This window comes from Garra rufa, chromosome 4 (genome assembly GCF_049309525.1).
Source record: "Garra rufa chromosome 4, GarRuf1.0, whole genome shotgun sequence".
NCBI lineage: Eukaryota > Metazoa > Chordata > Actinopteri > Cypriniformes > Cyprinidae > Garra > Garra rufa.
Genome location: NC_133364.1, coordinates 54,435,435 through 54,452,360, shown reverse-complemented (window position 1 = coordinate 54,452,360; position 16,926 = coordinate 54,435,435). Strand labels below are relative to the sequence as shown.

The window sequence follows — 16,926 nt, the reverse complement described above, 5'->3', positions numbered from 1 at the left end:
CTCACTATCAGCGCTGAAGCACAGTTTGTTCAGGTTAGTTTCAGTTTAGTGAAGCGTACGCGTCGCATTACATCTCACATCCAAACGTCACATGTCTTTATGGTTTGTGTGTAAAGCAAGCACAGATTCCGGAAAACAACTGTGAATGAACCAAATTAAACAATTCCGGAACAAATCGTGGGACACATTATGCGTGTATTTACCGGAATCGCTGTGTGAAAGAGGCTGAAGTTGACGTGCCGCTGGTCTCTTATATTCACGTTGTTCTGAAGCCTGTGTAATGATCATAGCTTGACATCTATCGACTGAACAGGGTTTTCTCCACTTGTTTTCCTGTTGTTGTTGCTCAATGGAATGGATGCGTTGTTGTCTGGGGGTTTGACAAAAGGAGGGTGGGACGTTGGTTTGTGACTGAAGGCGGTGACTTGAGTCGATCGGACGTCACATCGTTACGGAAATCTCAGCTGCTCGTGAAAATGAACAGCTACTTTAAGCAGGCTGTGTGCAGTTTACTGTGGATTGACTGTTTTGAAACTCATATGGTAGTTAGATAGCCCCTAGACCGTAGTTATCATGAAAAAGGCCAGGAAATTTTGATTTTGACGATATGGGACCTTTAAGAGTTTAAGAGTTTGTTCCCTTTAAATTTGTGTGTGTGTTTTTATGTGTTGAAGACCTCACATGTGTGCTGCTACATGAGTTCAGGAGAAGAAACACTCAACCTAGATCAAATTCTGTTGATACATTTAGTACTGAGTTTGATAAAAGATATGAAAGTCATAACAGATTTTTCCCATGTTTCACAAGGGGTGTCTTTGATTTTAACTGTTCATCTCAAACAATTTGATTTAAATGATCTATTATGCAGCAGTTAGTTTTAAACTCAATGCTCGTGTTATTTGCTCTCTAAAGTTGTTTTATGAAGAACAAATGTAGACAGCAGCAGTTACTCTGTCAAGCTGTGTCAGCTGGAGAAACAAGGTTGTTTACAAGATAATACAGTGAGTGCTTCTGATAATGAAAATTAATAAAGCACGTCAAGAAAAATGTTGATTGAAGTTGGTTGCTCATATTTCACAGCTCAACATTTTTGCTACATACTGTTGCATAATTAAGTTTTTCATTTTTTTTTCAATTAACAAGAAGATATTTATGTAAGGTATTTAATATTATACTACTTAATGCAGTACTTCTGCATTATTTGTTCCCTAACTTAGACATTTGTTATTATGTCATTACACACACACTAAACAATCTTCTAAGGTTCACTTGAAGGCAGAGTTATAGTTTGTGTGGTCATGTGATCTCAACATGTCTGTCTACATGAGGCGACCCGTTTCATGTCAAATTAAACCACTTTAAAGACGACTCTCACGTAACATTCTTCAATAATACCATTCATTTCTGTAGATTTGGACATTTTAATAAGGAAATGGGTGAGTTCAGCTTTGAGAATGAAAACCAACCTGTTTGTTCCTCAGTATCTTCATGTTTGACTCTGAATGTTTCTTCAATCTTCACGTCTTCACTCTCCTCTTTAATAAATGCCATCTTTATAATAGTGTGTCACAAAGATCTCAATTGCTTCACCAGGAGTGTTTCCTGTGTGTTTGGACACTTTGTCCTGTTGAAGAAGAGGATAATTACCAAAAAAGTAAATGAATAAATGCAAACTAAATCTCTGGGTGCATCTCGAGCAGCTCCCTATTTCAGCAGTCAGTGCCCAAGTAAAGGAGTCAATCACCCAAATTAACAAAATGATATAGAAAAATCATATTTGTATTAAGATTTATATTTTGGTATTTGCTGATTTGGAGATTATGTTTATCATGAAACATTTGCAGCTGGTTTGTAATAGTTGTCGTTGAACATGTTTGTGTTTGTTGTTCTCTGCATTTCCAGTGTTTTGAGCAGCAGATGTCGTCGGTGTTCGGTGATTCGAGCGATTCAAAGCACTGAATCATTTTGTGATGCAATTGATTCAGTTGACTCGTGTTTCGAAAAGATCTGTTTCTCCATCACTACTTGCCAGTGACTGAATTTTTATGATAAACTGATGATATAGGGAGTGAATACAAACGCACATTTTCTGCTGCTCGTGCAGATGTGCTTTACTCACACAAAACCGCCTTCATTAATGTCGGTATATAAGTATTTATGAGTTGTTTATTTAAATACTTTAAACGATTGAAAGCGCATACCTTTCTGCAGCCGAATCAAACACACAGGAGCGCGTAGCCTTATGACGTCATGACGCCAAAACAAAATAAAAGTCTCGTGTTCTAAAATGTGCGCTAACACTTCACTAGCATTTTACATTAGAAAACGAATCTAAATAATAAGGTATAGGAGATGAAGGCATGAATTGCTAAGATGTTAAACCCCCCAAACTATCAGTACATTTGAGCTTTATATCAAGTATTAGCCTATAGATATCCAAACTTAGGCAACTGTAAAATGTGTTCCATTAATGATAAACTACAGAGCAGTTGTGACATTCTTAATAAAGGAAAAACTCCAGTATCTTGGTCTTTACATTACAGGATAGGGAAAAAATCTGAAAATTTCATGAACTCATGAATAACTCAAGAATCGACTGTAAAAGATTAAATCGATTGATTTTGACCGTCTGAATTTATAGTTATTCTAAATGTTAATAAAATGTGATTTGCATTTCCCCAGATTATCTTGATTAAAACTGGCATAATATAACTTGTGCTAAAGTGTGATTATAATGTTAAAAAGTAACCATTAAGCTCGTAGTGTCAGGGACTCTCAGTTACCATCTTCATCTCTACAGTCACCACACAGACAGAAGATCAGACCAAATTACTGTCAACCAGAGATGGAATCACGACATCCTGCTAAGTCTAGGGATTTGGAGCATGTATCGTAAGTTTTTCTGATCTCTTTTTTTGTATTAAACAGTAGGAAAACATCAAACCATTAAGGCAGTTATAACGGGAAAACATTCTAACAATTAGTCAAATATCTGCAGTGATGCTCCAAATTTCAAAGAAAAAAAAATTTATCTGGAACAATACCACATGGAAAAACAACAAACCATACTTTCTTAGAATGTTTTTATTGTATAGTGTACATGTACACCATTTCATAAAATTTGAGAAAATTCTCGTTCAACAACAAAACAATGCATCAATAAACCCTTAACAAATATGTCAGAATGCAGAGGGGAAAACTTTTCATTTTAACTACATTACACACACTGCTCATATTCACACACAAAATATATGCAAATAAATAAATAAATTTATATAAATATTTAAACATGAAAATATATATAAATATAAATGTATGGGTATCAATGTTTATATAAAAAGTGTGTGTGTATAGTATATACAGATTAACAGCGAGTACAGATCAAAACTTTGGAAACTTGCTCAATTCTGTGTTTGACCAAAAATGCATAAACCATAGCACTGAGAAATACAAAAATTTTACCATTTCTTCTGACCAGTGTTTTATGGTAAACATGTCTGCACCTTCTAAAATCTCAACAAGTAGGTGAAAAGGAAATCAAACAAGCAGAAAAAGTAAATTTTATTCTGGTAACTACAACTATACAGTAGTACAAAAATAATGTACAGTCGTGGCCAAAAGTTTTGAGAATTACATAAATATTGGAAATTGGAAAAGTTGCTGCTAAAGTATTTATAATAGCAATTTGCAGATTCAAGGTCATTGCACATGAGTCTGAAATGTTCATATTTTCATAATTGAATTTGAATAATTTGATTGATTGACAGGTCATGACCTTTGTCTAATTTTACTTTTCTTTTTTGTCATCCTTTTCCATCAAAATGATTGTTACGGATGAGAAAGCGCAAAAAAATCTAACCTGATCTGATTTTTTTTATGATGAACAGAAGTTTCGGAGGCAGTGTGTAAATGGCATCACTGGCATTTTTAATAAATTTTAGACACAAATAATTTTTAGTGACATTTATTCCTCAGTTCCTCTACTTAATTCAGAGATTCTCAGGACACTGGCACTCTAGTGAATGAACACTTTGGCGTCCTAAATACTGTATCTGGTGTAGTGTGTTGATTTGTAGTGTCACGGATTTGCCAGGTTCTTCCACCTTACTCACCCAACGATCACATTCACCTGAGTTCTAATCACCAGCACCTGCTCTTCATCACTCACGGCACCTTCATAAACCACACACACACAGTCACCATTGTCCGGGCTCGTTGCTGCCAAAGCGGACTAGCTCTATTCTCCTTCGCGGATTCTAGAGTTGATCTACAATACTAACCTGTGATTACTTACCTGTCTTGTCTTGCATTCCAGTCAGTCTGTCTCGTCAGTCAATCCCTGCATACAGTGTGTGTGTGTGCCATACGCCAGCACCCAGTCTGCCTCTTCGACATCCTCCGACGAGCATTCCTGCAAAAGGGAAGAAAAACCACGTTATCCATTCATCGCCATCCTCACCATCATCTACTGTCTGGACTGTTAAACTTACCCGGTCCTGCACGCCATCTTCTTCATCTGCTCCGCTAAAAACAAATAAACTTTACCTGTTGTTTCACTCACTTGTGTGTCAGTCTGCTTCCCTAAAAGGTGGAGGGTGTGACGCAGACATTGACAAAAGAGGTACAAGGTTATATTCTCTCCAATAAAATGAACATTAATAGTTTATATCAACCCCACCGACCCTGCCCTTCAGATTAATAGTTGTCAATCACTGTTTGCACCTACTATAAACCTTATTTCTAACATATAGAGTTGATCTATTTGTTAAAAAAGCAAACATATGAACATAGAAAATAAAGAAGAGCATACATTTCCTTAAAAATATGACAGTTCACTGTTTTTTAAAGCCTAATAAACTCTCAGAACTGAAGCTAAATGATTCTTGTGTTGTTCCCTTGATTTTAATAATAACTAAACTGAATCTTTTCATAAACTTAACCTAAACTTGAAATTTTTCTAAAATAATCATGATTTTTAGTTATTGTATTTAAAAGTTTCATTACATTTTTAAAATATGTGTGTTTAATCTGGTCTGACATGATTCTTGATTTGACTTGTAATGGTGTTCAGCACCACGGACAGCAGCTGATCCAGAGCTCAGAGCAGCAGTGGATGTGACGACTACCAAACCAACAACAGACATTGCATTGCATTTTCCAAATCTTGATATGGGAAAGTACTAAATAATCAAACTTTGCTACAAATAGTCTTTCATCAATGCATTAAATTGTCTAGAAAGTGTCAGCAATATCTAATATGTGTTAGCTAACAAGGATTCCAGGTAATTCTGACATGTCTTAAATGTTGCATTACTGCAGTAATTTTCAATGACATGCCTAAATATATATATATATATGTATATATATATATAAAAAACACATTCATAACACTAAACGTTGTCCAGATGAAACTTTGTTGATGGGGTTTCAAATGCACCATATGTCTCTATATTTGCTCAACTTTCTTCAATTCAGAGATATTTACACTATGTTTTCATTTGTTTAGTTTTATGATCTACATATTACACATACTATTTCAAGTATTGCCAATATATTTGAATATTTATGACACACAAAAATATGTTTTTTTCTATTGAAACATGTCCTTGTTTGCTGTTGGAATAAAACAGTACATTGAGGTTGATGATGAACAGCAGTTACAGGAATTTGCCCAGAGTTTCAGCGACAATCAGCATAATAACACTCATTATCACAGAGATTCAGTCGCTACATTCACATTTAACTCAGGTATTGATCAGCAGAAACAAAGACACCAATAAGACAAGAAGCAGAAGCATCAATAAAGACCAAAGGTGACACTTACCATGATTTCACATTTGTATTTATTCACACTTTAAGCAAAATATATTCATTTTAAATTTTTTATTTATCTGTTTGCTTTTTTTTAAAGCTGTGATTAAATTTTGACCAAAATAATTATATTTTGCATTAATTATTACAGTCTATTTTAAGTAAGTATTTGCTTATTTCTGTGTTTCTTTTAATCTTCAAGGTACTAGAAAAAGTTATTTTGGGGCTGAAAATTTTCAGTCAGGTTTTAAGTCTATTCATAGCATTGAGTCTGCTGATAGTGATAAATTATATTTTAGTTGCTACTGATGCAGGTGACTCTGTGACTTTAAATTTGTTATACTTTTTTATTTGGCTTTTCATGCTTTTTTCAACAAGACAGTGGAGACTGACAGGAAGGTGTTGAGTAGAGAGGGGGGAGCATGCTCAGCAAAGGTCCTGGGGTCGGGATTTAAACCCAGGCCGGCCGGAAGCACAGTTGCGCTATATGTCAGGGCACTAATCACAGGCACTAATTAATTCTTTAAACCATGATACTGTTTATCACCTGTTGCTCTTATACAGATTACAATCCTATATGGGGTTATGAATGTTCAGTCTTAAAATTCTCTAAAAGCTCTGGTTCAAAGGATTCTTTAAATTATTCAAAGACTGAGGTTATAGGCTAGATTTTTTAAGGAGCATTACTATGATAGTGAGACTGACACTGGTATGGAGAAACAAATCTACTCAGCGGTTTGGCTTAAGAACATCAAACATCATCTGAAGGTACAGAATGATTGTGATGGTTTTACATAACTTATTGTACGATCTTATAAATCAGAATCAGCTCTCTCTCACCCTCCCATCTTTCTTCCTCAGTATCCTCCTCTCTTCCCTCTCTTCCCTCTCCTACCCACTTCACATCCCTGGATACTAATGCAGCAACCGACACGTTATGCTCCACTCTTACTTCTTGGCTAGATGATATATGCCCTCTCTCCTCCAGGCCAGCACGGGCTGCTCCGATAAACCCTTGGTTATCCGATGTTCTTCAGACACTACTGTCTGTCACTGAAGCCCTGCAAATCATCAGTACTCATCTTGCTGGACCTATCTGCAGCCTTTGACACGGTGAATCACCAGATCCTCTTGTCCACCCTCTCATCGTTGGGCATCACAGGGACTTCACTTCGCTGGTTCAAATCCCACCTCTCTGGTAGGTATTTCAGAGTGGCCTGGGGAAGGGAGGTTTCCAAAACTCAACAACTGGTTACTGGGGTTCCTCAGGGATCAGTTCTTGGACCCCTCCTCTTCTCCATATATGCCACATCTCTGGGCCCCATCTTACAGGCACATGGCTTCTCCTACCATTGCTATGCTGATGACACACAACTCTATCTTTCTTTCAAACCAGATGATCCATCAGTAGCTGCAAGGATCTCTGGCTGCCTGGTGGATATCTCTGCATGGATGAAGGAACACCATCTTCAGCTCAATCTAGCTAAGACTGAGCTCCTTCTCTTTCCCGCCACTCCAACTTTACAACATGACTTCTCCATCCAGTTAGGTTCATCAACAATTACTCCATCGACTTCAGCCAGAAATCTGGGTGTAATCTTTGACGACCAATTGACTTTTGAAGACCACATAGCTAAAACTGCTAGATTTGCAGGTTTGCATTGCACAACATCAGAAAGATCAGGCCCTTCCTAACAGAGCATGCTGCACAACTCCTCGTCCAGGCCCTGGTCATTTCCAGGCTGGACTACTGCAATGCTCTTTTAGCTGGTCTTCCAGCATGTACAATCAGGCCTCTACAAATGATTCAGAATGCAGCAGCACGGCTCGTCTTCAATGAGCCCAAGAAGCCCCATGTCACACCTCTCTTCATATCCCTGCACTGGCTACCGGTTACAGCACGCATCAAATTCAAGACACTGATGCTGGCCTATAGGACAGCCACCGGCTCATCACCGGCCTACCTCCATTCACTACTACGCATCTACACTCCCTCCAGAAGTCTGAGATCCTCTAGTGAAAGACGCCTTATTGTACCACCACAGAGAGGCACGAAATCACTTTCCAAAACATTCTCCTTCATGGTTAAGTAATTTTTCATTTGATGTATTTGAGGCTCTTAAGTAAGGATGATATAATATGCTGTTGATCATGTGTTGACATGACTGTAGACCAGGGATCCTCAAATCTTACCCTGGAGGTCCAATGCACTGCAGAGTTTAGCTCTAACCCTAATCAAACACACCTGAGAATGCTAATCAAGGTCTTCAGGATCATTAGAGAATCACAGGTAGGTGAGTTTCATCAGGGTTGGAGTTAAACTCTGCAGCGCATTGGACCTCCAGGGTAAGATTTGAGGAACCCTGCTGTAGACTATCAACTGACAGATTAATTTTAATAAGTTGGTAGACAATTTAGAAGATGGTAACACAATCTACAGAAAGTTAGCTGACTATTAGTTAATAACATGTTGCAAAAGACATACTGACAGTCAATATGCACTTTTTGTAAAATCTATAAATTAGAAACTAACATGCACTTTATAATCTACAGGCAGTTAGTTGAATGTATGTTGCTTGTCTTTTGAAACAATGTTGTTGAATGTCAACTGATGCACTGTTGACATGCAACTAAATTAATACTGATAACTAGTAGAGTGTCAACAGATGGACCATCAAAATAAAGTGTTACCAAAAAGGGAAACTTTCATATATTGCAGATTCATTACATATAAAGTAAAACATTTCAAAAGTTTTTTTGGTTTCATTTTGATGATTAGAGCAGCTCATGAAAGTCAAAAATCCAGTATCTCAAAATATTAGAATATTTACATTTGAGTTTCATTAAATGACCATCCCTACAGTATAAATTTAGGGTATCTCTTGTTCTTTGAAACCACAATAATGCGGAAGACTGCTGACTTTGCAATAGTCCAGAAGACAATCATTGACACACAGAGAGTAAGTCACAGAAGGTCCTTACTGAAAGGAGTGGCTGTTTACAGAGTGCTGTATCAAAGCATATTAAATGCTAAGTTGACTGGAACTATTTTTTTTCATCATAAACAAACTAGAATCTAATGTCCGAAATAAGCTCTTAATAAATTACATAAAAGTGGTCAAACCGCATTATAATGATAATATAATTTTAATTTTATAGCTAAAATAAGCCAAGGTTAAGTGTCTGAAAATCATATTATAAACAGTTTATTTCTTTACTCCAGCACACACTTTTTTTTCCCATCAATCGCTTTCTTCTGTCTTCAAGATAAATCGGCGCGCTCGTGTAATTTAAAAAATAACGGTCATTCCGTTTTACTGACTAATGTTTGTTGATTGATCTCTTTAATGGATAATTACTTTTAACTAATATAAATATATATACGAGAGTAAATATCGTTATTTTAGGTAGATTTGAACCGTCTTATCGAAGAAAACAAGATGTTAACCGAGACGTTTTCGTTTAGTGACCAGAAGAGGTAAGTACATCATCGTTAATTCAGTGGTAAGAAATGAATGTAATGTTACCCTAGAGTCAAATAAACGATATTTCTTTAATGTCTGTAAAAAATAAAATATATATTTTTTAAATCGAATATTTTGTTGAAGTCATGTTATTTGGTGCTTTAATAAACAAAATCTGGGTTGTTTTATGGTATGGTACTTCTACGTCTTACATTAACATAGTATAGGATCTAACATAGTATAGGATGATTCAGTCTCATTTAATGCTCCTTATGATGGGTAAATGTGCTCTGATTATCTGTAATGATTTGGGATGCACCGATATGAACATTTTGGCCGATATCGATATCCGATATTAATTTTTCTGCTATGGCCGATGACCGATATCGATATGAGTTTTAAAAAAATGTTTCTTAGATGATAAAAGTTTGTACATACTTAATTTCTTCCTTTATTTTCAGAATGTATTTTATTTCCAAATAAAAGTTACAGGGCTATCTTAAAACATAAGTAACCAACTTTTTGCACTTTTACCATCAAGCATGCCAGTATTCATGGCAACATGTTTTCAGCTCTGTGCACTCCAGTTAAACTCAAATTTGAGAAAAAGGCTAAATCAAAATAAATATCCAACACATATCCTGACTGTTCGTGCACATTTTTATTTAAATGCAAATGTCCAAACCCTGAAACAAGGTCTACCAAGCAAACATAAAAAAACAAGTCAATTTTAAGAACCATTTATAAAAAAATATTCAAACAAAAATGAGAACTGTGACATAACTGTAATTCAAAAGACATGGTGGTCTTTAACATTCTCCAACTTAATGCAGCAACAATTTACTCAAAAGTAAATGTCCCAAACAAACAGGGTTTCCACCTAACACTGCAGTAAGTTATAGTCCAGGCCTACTTAATCACCAAAGGCAGAAGCATTTCTGCTTTCTCACACTGGATCCTGTTTTTCTTTTCATCAACAATATGTGATCCAGCAGAGAAGAGACGTTCGCTGTCCACACTTGTACATGGAGCTGAAAGGTACTTGCGTGCTGCTTTAGCCAGGGCAGGAAAGCGAGACATGTTGCTTTTCCAATACTGCAGTGGGCTCTCATTTCTGGGGATAAGGGGCTCACAAAGATAGCCATGCACCTACAGGAATGTAGACAAGTGTATTACTATTCATGTCTGATTAATAACCAGCAGTCTAGATATTACTGTCCTCCTCCCCTTAAGAGCTTTGCTGAACTTTGTTCTGAGGAGATGACCAGTGCTTAAGGTCAACCCCAAGGGGGCAGAGAAGTATTACTAAACAATATTCTTTATAGCAATTAGCTTTTTCATTTAATTAAATGTATTATTTTAGTAACTCTATAGAATTCACAGCACATCAATAATAATAAAAAAGAACTGCACAAAAGACTTCGTTATTTGAATTAAAGACTGGGTCAGATAATACTATACCTGCAGACTTGTGTGGCTTGACAGGCCTGCCTGCTGTTCCATGGTCAGGTTTTCCTCCAGAATTTCGTCATGCATGTCAAGCAGGGACTTTCCACCATCGTCACTTGTTCTTATGTTCTTCTCTTGCGGTTCTTCTGTGTCCGGTGTCTCTGTAGCGCTGTCGCTGTGCGTCACTTTGTCCACTTGCTGCTGGAGCATCTTTACAGCTGCTTGCTTGGTGACTGTGTCAAAATAACGGTCTTTGTACCACGGGTCAAGGATCGTTGCCAAGTAGTAAAGCGGCTCAGAGAAGGCGCTTCCAAATCGCTCGTTCACAGCTTCCAGTAGTGCTGTGCGGACCCCACTGTCTGTGTCAGCTGTCTTGCTCAGCAAACGTTTCAGTGCCACAACAGACAGTATCACGTCCGCAGTAGTAGCCTGATGTGAGCTGATCTCCCTCGTTAATTGCCTAAATGGAGTGAGAAGCGTGGTCATGTTTTCAATGAGGCCCCACTGATGTGCACTTAAACATGAAGGCAGCTCATGATCTGCTCCATACACACCAAGTGCGCGCTTCTGATCCAGTAGACTTCTCATCATAAGAAAAGTACTATTCCATCTGGTCGCCACATCTTGTTGTAACATCATGGTTTTCATGCCTAACTCTTGCTGTATGTCTCTCAGCCGAGAGGTACCGAGCGTGTGAGCCATGCAGCCCAGGCTTTTAACGCCGCACTCCTCCATTGCTTTCTGCATATTCCGCGCATTGTCACGAAGCACAACATGTACATTGTCTTTTTTAATTTTCCACGTAGCAAACATGCAGTCAAATGCGCCAGCGATGGCGACTCCTGTATGCGATCCTGCAAACTTTTGAGCATGTAAAACAGCTCTCTTCAGTTCAAAGTTTTCATTAATCCACTGAGTAGTAAGGCTCAACATACTCATCTGACTTATATCCGAGCTCCATATATCCGTCGTGAAGCTAATGTCAGTCACATTGTCCAACAATTTGTGGATATGCGTGGCCACGACTTCGTACAAAGCAGGGAGGAAGACGTCGGAAAAGTAGCGCGGACTTGGCAGACTGTAGCGGGGTTCAATAAGCTCTATCAACCGCCGAAATCCCCAGTCCTCCACTATGGAAAAAGGCTGGTCGTCAAGAGCAATCATTTCCATTACCTTGTTGGTTATTGATCTTATTGGTCCTTGGCAAATTGCTTGGTCTTGTCAAGTACCTGCTGTATCGGACTCCCAGCTGCAGCTGCTTTCGTTTTTGCCTGCTGGCTAATGTTGGCAGCATTTTTTTCCTGCAATTGTTTGTGTAGGTCTGGGTGGCAGTTTTTCAAATGACATATTACATTTGTGGTGTTGAATGACTTGACGCGGCACCCTCCTCGCATTACCTCGACTTTGCAGATGTTGCAAACTGCTTTTCGAGGGTCTTCTTTCGACACCGTGAAAAACGCCCACACCGCTGACATTCTTTTCTCCTCTTCAGTTTAACATCCCACAATCCTGTGCTGCCTTTGACACTGACACTGTCGCGTCTCACGTGCCCAAACACATACACACGACCAAATAACCCTCCCCCTCCCTCTCCCGACACAGCAACTAGATGGCTACACATAGGTTGTGGTTATCGGCCCAATTTTACACATCAGACAGATGCCAATAGGTTAAAAAAATGACAAACATCGGCCGATATATCGTGCATCCCTAGTAATGATTAAACAATAGTTTAAAACAAGACATGGAGTGTAGAAGTGATTATTGAGATTCACATCGGTCCGCCTTCCATGCCGCTTACTCCGGGACACAGGAGTGCTGATGTGCAGAAGCGGCACTGGAGTGAAGAGGTTAGGAGAATGTTTTGGGAACCATCAGAGAGCTTTCAGAGAACCTTCTAGGAACATAAATAGAATGTTCCCTATTGGTTATCCAGGAAAGTTTTCTTTACGGAAAATAGAATGTTGCCTTTAGGCTAGGGGAACGTTCTGGGAAGCTACTGGGAACGTTCCCGCAACATCCTAAGAATGTTCCCCTAACCCAAAGAAAACATTCCCAGTAGGTTCACAGAACATTCCCTAACCTAAAGGGAACGTTCTGGGAACCAATAATTGTTAGCTGGGAGGTGGCTGTCCTGCATCTTCAATTAACAAGCTACAAGTTGGTGTTTCTGAAATATGACTATTTATTGCTTGTTGTAATGAACATTCAGTGCTATTTACATTTTAATATCATACTTTTGATGATAGCAGAAAAAAATCACTTACAATTAAAGCAAATGTCAACTTAAAAACTGAAGTGTCATTGTTTGCTTCAAGCTAAATAAAGGGTTTTTTGTTAGATACTACCTTTCATTGTTTTCTAATCAAAAGTAGATACGGTGTTTAATGTTACACAAAATATCTGGGTTTTTTTTCTGTAGAGCTGGACATTTTTATACAAGGATGTCAACAGAGGTACGGGCTGCCGCGCTGCCTTTGCGTGCGGTTTGAATGCTCTAATCTGTTAACATGGGCGCCGAAAAGATAAGCGCTGCTTACGTCCTGCTTACGCGTGCAGTGTGAAACCGGCGTTATCGCACTGATGTGACCGAGCCCAACCCGAACCAGAGCATCCTTTCTAAATATCTGTCCAAACCTGGCCCGGCCCGTTGGGTACCGTTGGGCTTGGGTCGGGTATCCATCCTCTATAAGAGCAGCCGTCAGCAGATAATAGGGCGCAGCCAATTGGCTGACGTGCGAAGCTTTCTGACTCACTGTTTTTGAGTCAGTTTCATATGTTTCTAGGACTGTAACGGCGTTTACTGATTTAGTCATTTTAATACAGAATTTCCTATGATGAAATTATAATCTGACACTCCAATGTACAACCCCCCCCCCACCCCCGATCTGCACGATTCACACATGTCCCCCACACAGCCGTAAAAAAAGCCAGCATCTGCCTAAAAGCACACCTTTTGCATCCCTGTGTTTTACATTCAGAACTTGTTCCAGAGTGGCTATTCTCCAGTGTGAACTCTCATGTGCTTGTTAAGAGTTCCTTTTCGGTTGAAACTTTTTCCACATTGTTGGCATGTGAAAGGTTTCTCTCCTGTGTGAATTCTCATGTGCCTGTTAAGAGTTCCTTTTCTGTTGAAACACTTTCCACACTGAAGGCACGCGTAAGGCTTCTCTCCAGTGTGTATTCTTATGTGTCTCTTAAGATCGCGGGTCTCAGAAAAACGCTTTCCACAGTGTTGGCAGGTGTGAGGCTTCTCTCCAGTGTGAACTCTAATGTGCACTTTAAGGTTTCTCTTAAGAATAAATCTATTTCCACACTGTTGGCAAATGAAAGGTTTCTCTCCAGTGTGAACTCTGATGTGCTTGTTAAGAGTTCCTTTTCGGTTGAACATTTTTCCACATTGTTGGCATGTGAAAGGTTTCTCTCCAGTGTGAATTCTCATGTGCCTGTTAAGAGTTCCTTTTCGGTTGAAACAGTTTCCACACTGAAGGCACGCGTAAGGTTTCTCTCCAGTGTGAATTCTTATGTGTCTTTTAAGATCGCGGGTCTCAGAAAAACGCTTTCCGCAGTGTTGGCAGGTGTGAGGCTTCTCTCCAGAGTGAAGCTCCATATGGACTTTCTCTTCCATTTTGATTAGCACTTCTCTCTCCTTTTTAAGCACCATCAGATCTAAGGCTAAAGAGACAAATGTAAATCAACTCCAGTTTAATGGCACAAAGCAATAGACAACTAAGCATTTAGACACGTAAAGCATCTGTCTTTTACCCAGGGGCATCGCACTGGAGGAAAAAGGTGATAGAGTGCATAAGGTCTAGATAACTTTGGGGGAAATTGATGTTGGCAGCAGGATATGACATGTCTTGTACTAACTCAAAAAAGTTCAATCTCTATAAATAGATATCTAATATTTTAATAACCAAAGCAGCACAAACGAAGCACAAACAACCCCGGCTACTTGGGGTAAATTTAGAGCATGTGTGACCTCAGAAAAACAAGCACTGAATATTATTTTTATTTCTTCAAAACCGAGCATCTCCGGTTTAACTGAACTGGCTTCCCGTTAAATATTGAGTAGAGTACAAGGTTCTGCTTCTCACTTTTAAAGCTCTTCATAATCTTGCACCTTAATATCTCTCTGAATTGCAGGGCTCTCAAGTCTCAAGCATTCACCGTGAGCGTCCCGCTATATGGTGTAAATGGACGAGGTGCAGGCTTTGCAGAGAGAAGTACTCTTCCAAGCTCATAGCTGTCTTGAGAGTTAAATGGCACCTACCAGCCCAAAAATTTGAATTTGCTGATTTCTGGTATATTACGTGATCCTGCTACAATCACATTCGTCACTAGGCAACGTAGACGCGCACACATGGGACAAGGCCAGCGGTGGAATCGTTGCGGGGCTGCGGCTTTCTCTCGCAGTGGAAGAGTTTAGTACAGTTGAGGAGGTGGTCGCGTTGCGGTCTCGGAGCGGACGTTGCCATTTCGTCACTTTAGAATTATAAGGTTCTATCTGCATTCTGAGCACTTTCGAGAAATTGAGCTTCAAAGTTTATGCATTCCATAGACTTCTGTATATAGAACCATTTTTGTTTTCTAAAAAAAGGCCCCAAAATGTACATAGCTTACAAAAGAAACATCAAATAATGTAAATAAATTGTCACAGAATAAGAATATGTGAATAACTCAATTTTGACAAAAATGTCAGATAGAACCTTATAATTCTAAGGTGACGATTTGTATTTACTAGAAACTAAATAAATGCAGCAGGGTTTTACATATTTATTTTTATTTATTTTTTTATTTATTCCATTTTACGATTACTAGACAAAATCACTTGCCTGTGATCAAAGATAGTGAGAACTGATGTTGGGGATTATAGCCAAATTTGTGCAAAACTATTAGTTCTTCAACAGCTTTAACTCATTGTGGGCCTGAAATTTAGGAAAAGACAAGATAATTGGTAAATCTGTTAAAAAGACAGACAAATTCATCCAAATAAATAGTTTTATATATTTCAAAACACAAATGTATCAACATTGTTGGGAAGGTTATTTTGGAAATAGGCTGTAATAGGCTACAGATTAAATTTCCAACCCAGGCTCATTGGCAATACGTGACTCTGCCTACATTTCTGCAGAACCTGAAATACGTATCTCCAGGTACATTTGGCTGCACTTTTCGGGTGAACCGTCCACTAGAGGCGCTAATGTGTATTGTTTTCCTCCGTTTTAAATACACGTTTATTAAAGGTTAGAAAGCAAATTAAACAGTGCTCGGTCTTCTCAGCATACAAAACGTTTGTATTAAACTTGTTAATTCCACATTTTTAAGGTGCCAAAGACACACGTCTCGTCTGGATTTATCCTTTAACTTCGATGGAGAGCAGTTGCGTACAAATACCACGCAGCATCTTCTACGGCAATTACGTCACCAGCGAGGCTCAGTTCGACCAGTTCACCTGATACGTGTACATCTTCAAGCAGGTAAGTGACCGCAACAATCTTTTCATTATTTTAATTATTTCAGTGTTTCTACATCACTTTCATGGGGTCATGTGTTAAAACGGAAGCTTAGTGGAACAGTTAGCACGGCTGCTAACGTTAGCCTACGATTGACATTAGCCTAAGCATTACCACTGTAACTGTAGTTTTACTATAGTATTTGTAGGATATGCACACTAACCACTAGCTTACTATGGTTTTACCACTGTAACCGTAGTTTTACTATAGTATTTGTAGGATATGCACACTAACCACTAACTTACTATGGTTTTACCACTGTAACTGTAGTTTTACTATAGTATTTTTAGTATAAGCACAGAAAACACAACACTTACTATGGTTTTACCACTGTAACTGTAGTTTTACTATAGTATTTGTAGTATATGCACAGTAAACACAACTCTAACTATGGTTTTACCACTGTAACTGTAGTTTTACTATAGTATTTTTAGTATAAGCACAGTAAACACAACACTTACTATGGTTTTACCACTGTAACTGTAGTTTTACTATAGTATTTGTAGTATATGCACAGTAAACACAACTCTAACTATGGTTTTACCACTGTAACTGTAGTTTTACTATAGTATTTTTAGTATAAGCACAGTAAACACAACTCTAACTATGGTTTTACCACTGTAACTGTAGTTTTACTATAGTATTTTTAGTATAAACACAGTAAACACAACTCTAACTATGGTTTT

General features: G+C 38.3%; 1 protein-coding gene and 1 pseudogene across 1 annotated transcript; both read right to left on the bottom strand.

Annotated features, from left to right (window-relative positions):
- Positions 1–16,926, bottom strand: part of LOC141334161 (uncharacterized) — a 336,215-nt pseudogene that overhangs the window by 263,136 nt on the left and 56,153 nt on the right.
- On the bottom strand, positions 9,997–11,894 carry LOC141333388 (zinc finger BED domain-containing protein 4-like). Its single transcript, XM_073838368.1, has 2 exons — positions 10,737–11,894; positions 9,997–10,424 (listed from the first exon to the last, which is right to left on the bottom strand). Exons 1-2 carry the CDS (start codon positions 11,892–11,894, stop codon positions 10,185–10,187), a joined length of 1,398 nt encoding a protein of 465 aa, XP_073694469.1. The 3' UTR covers positions 9,997–10,184.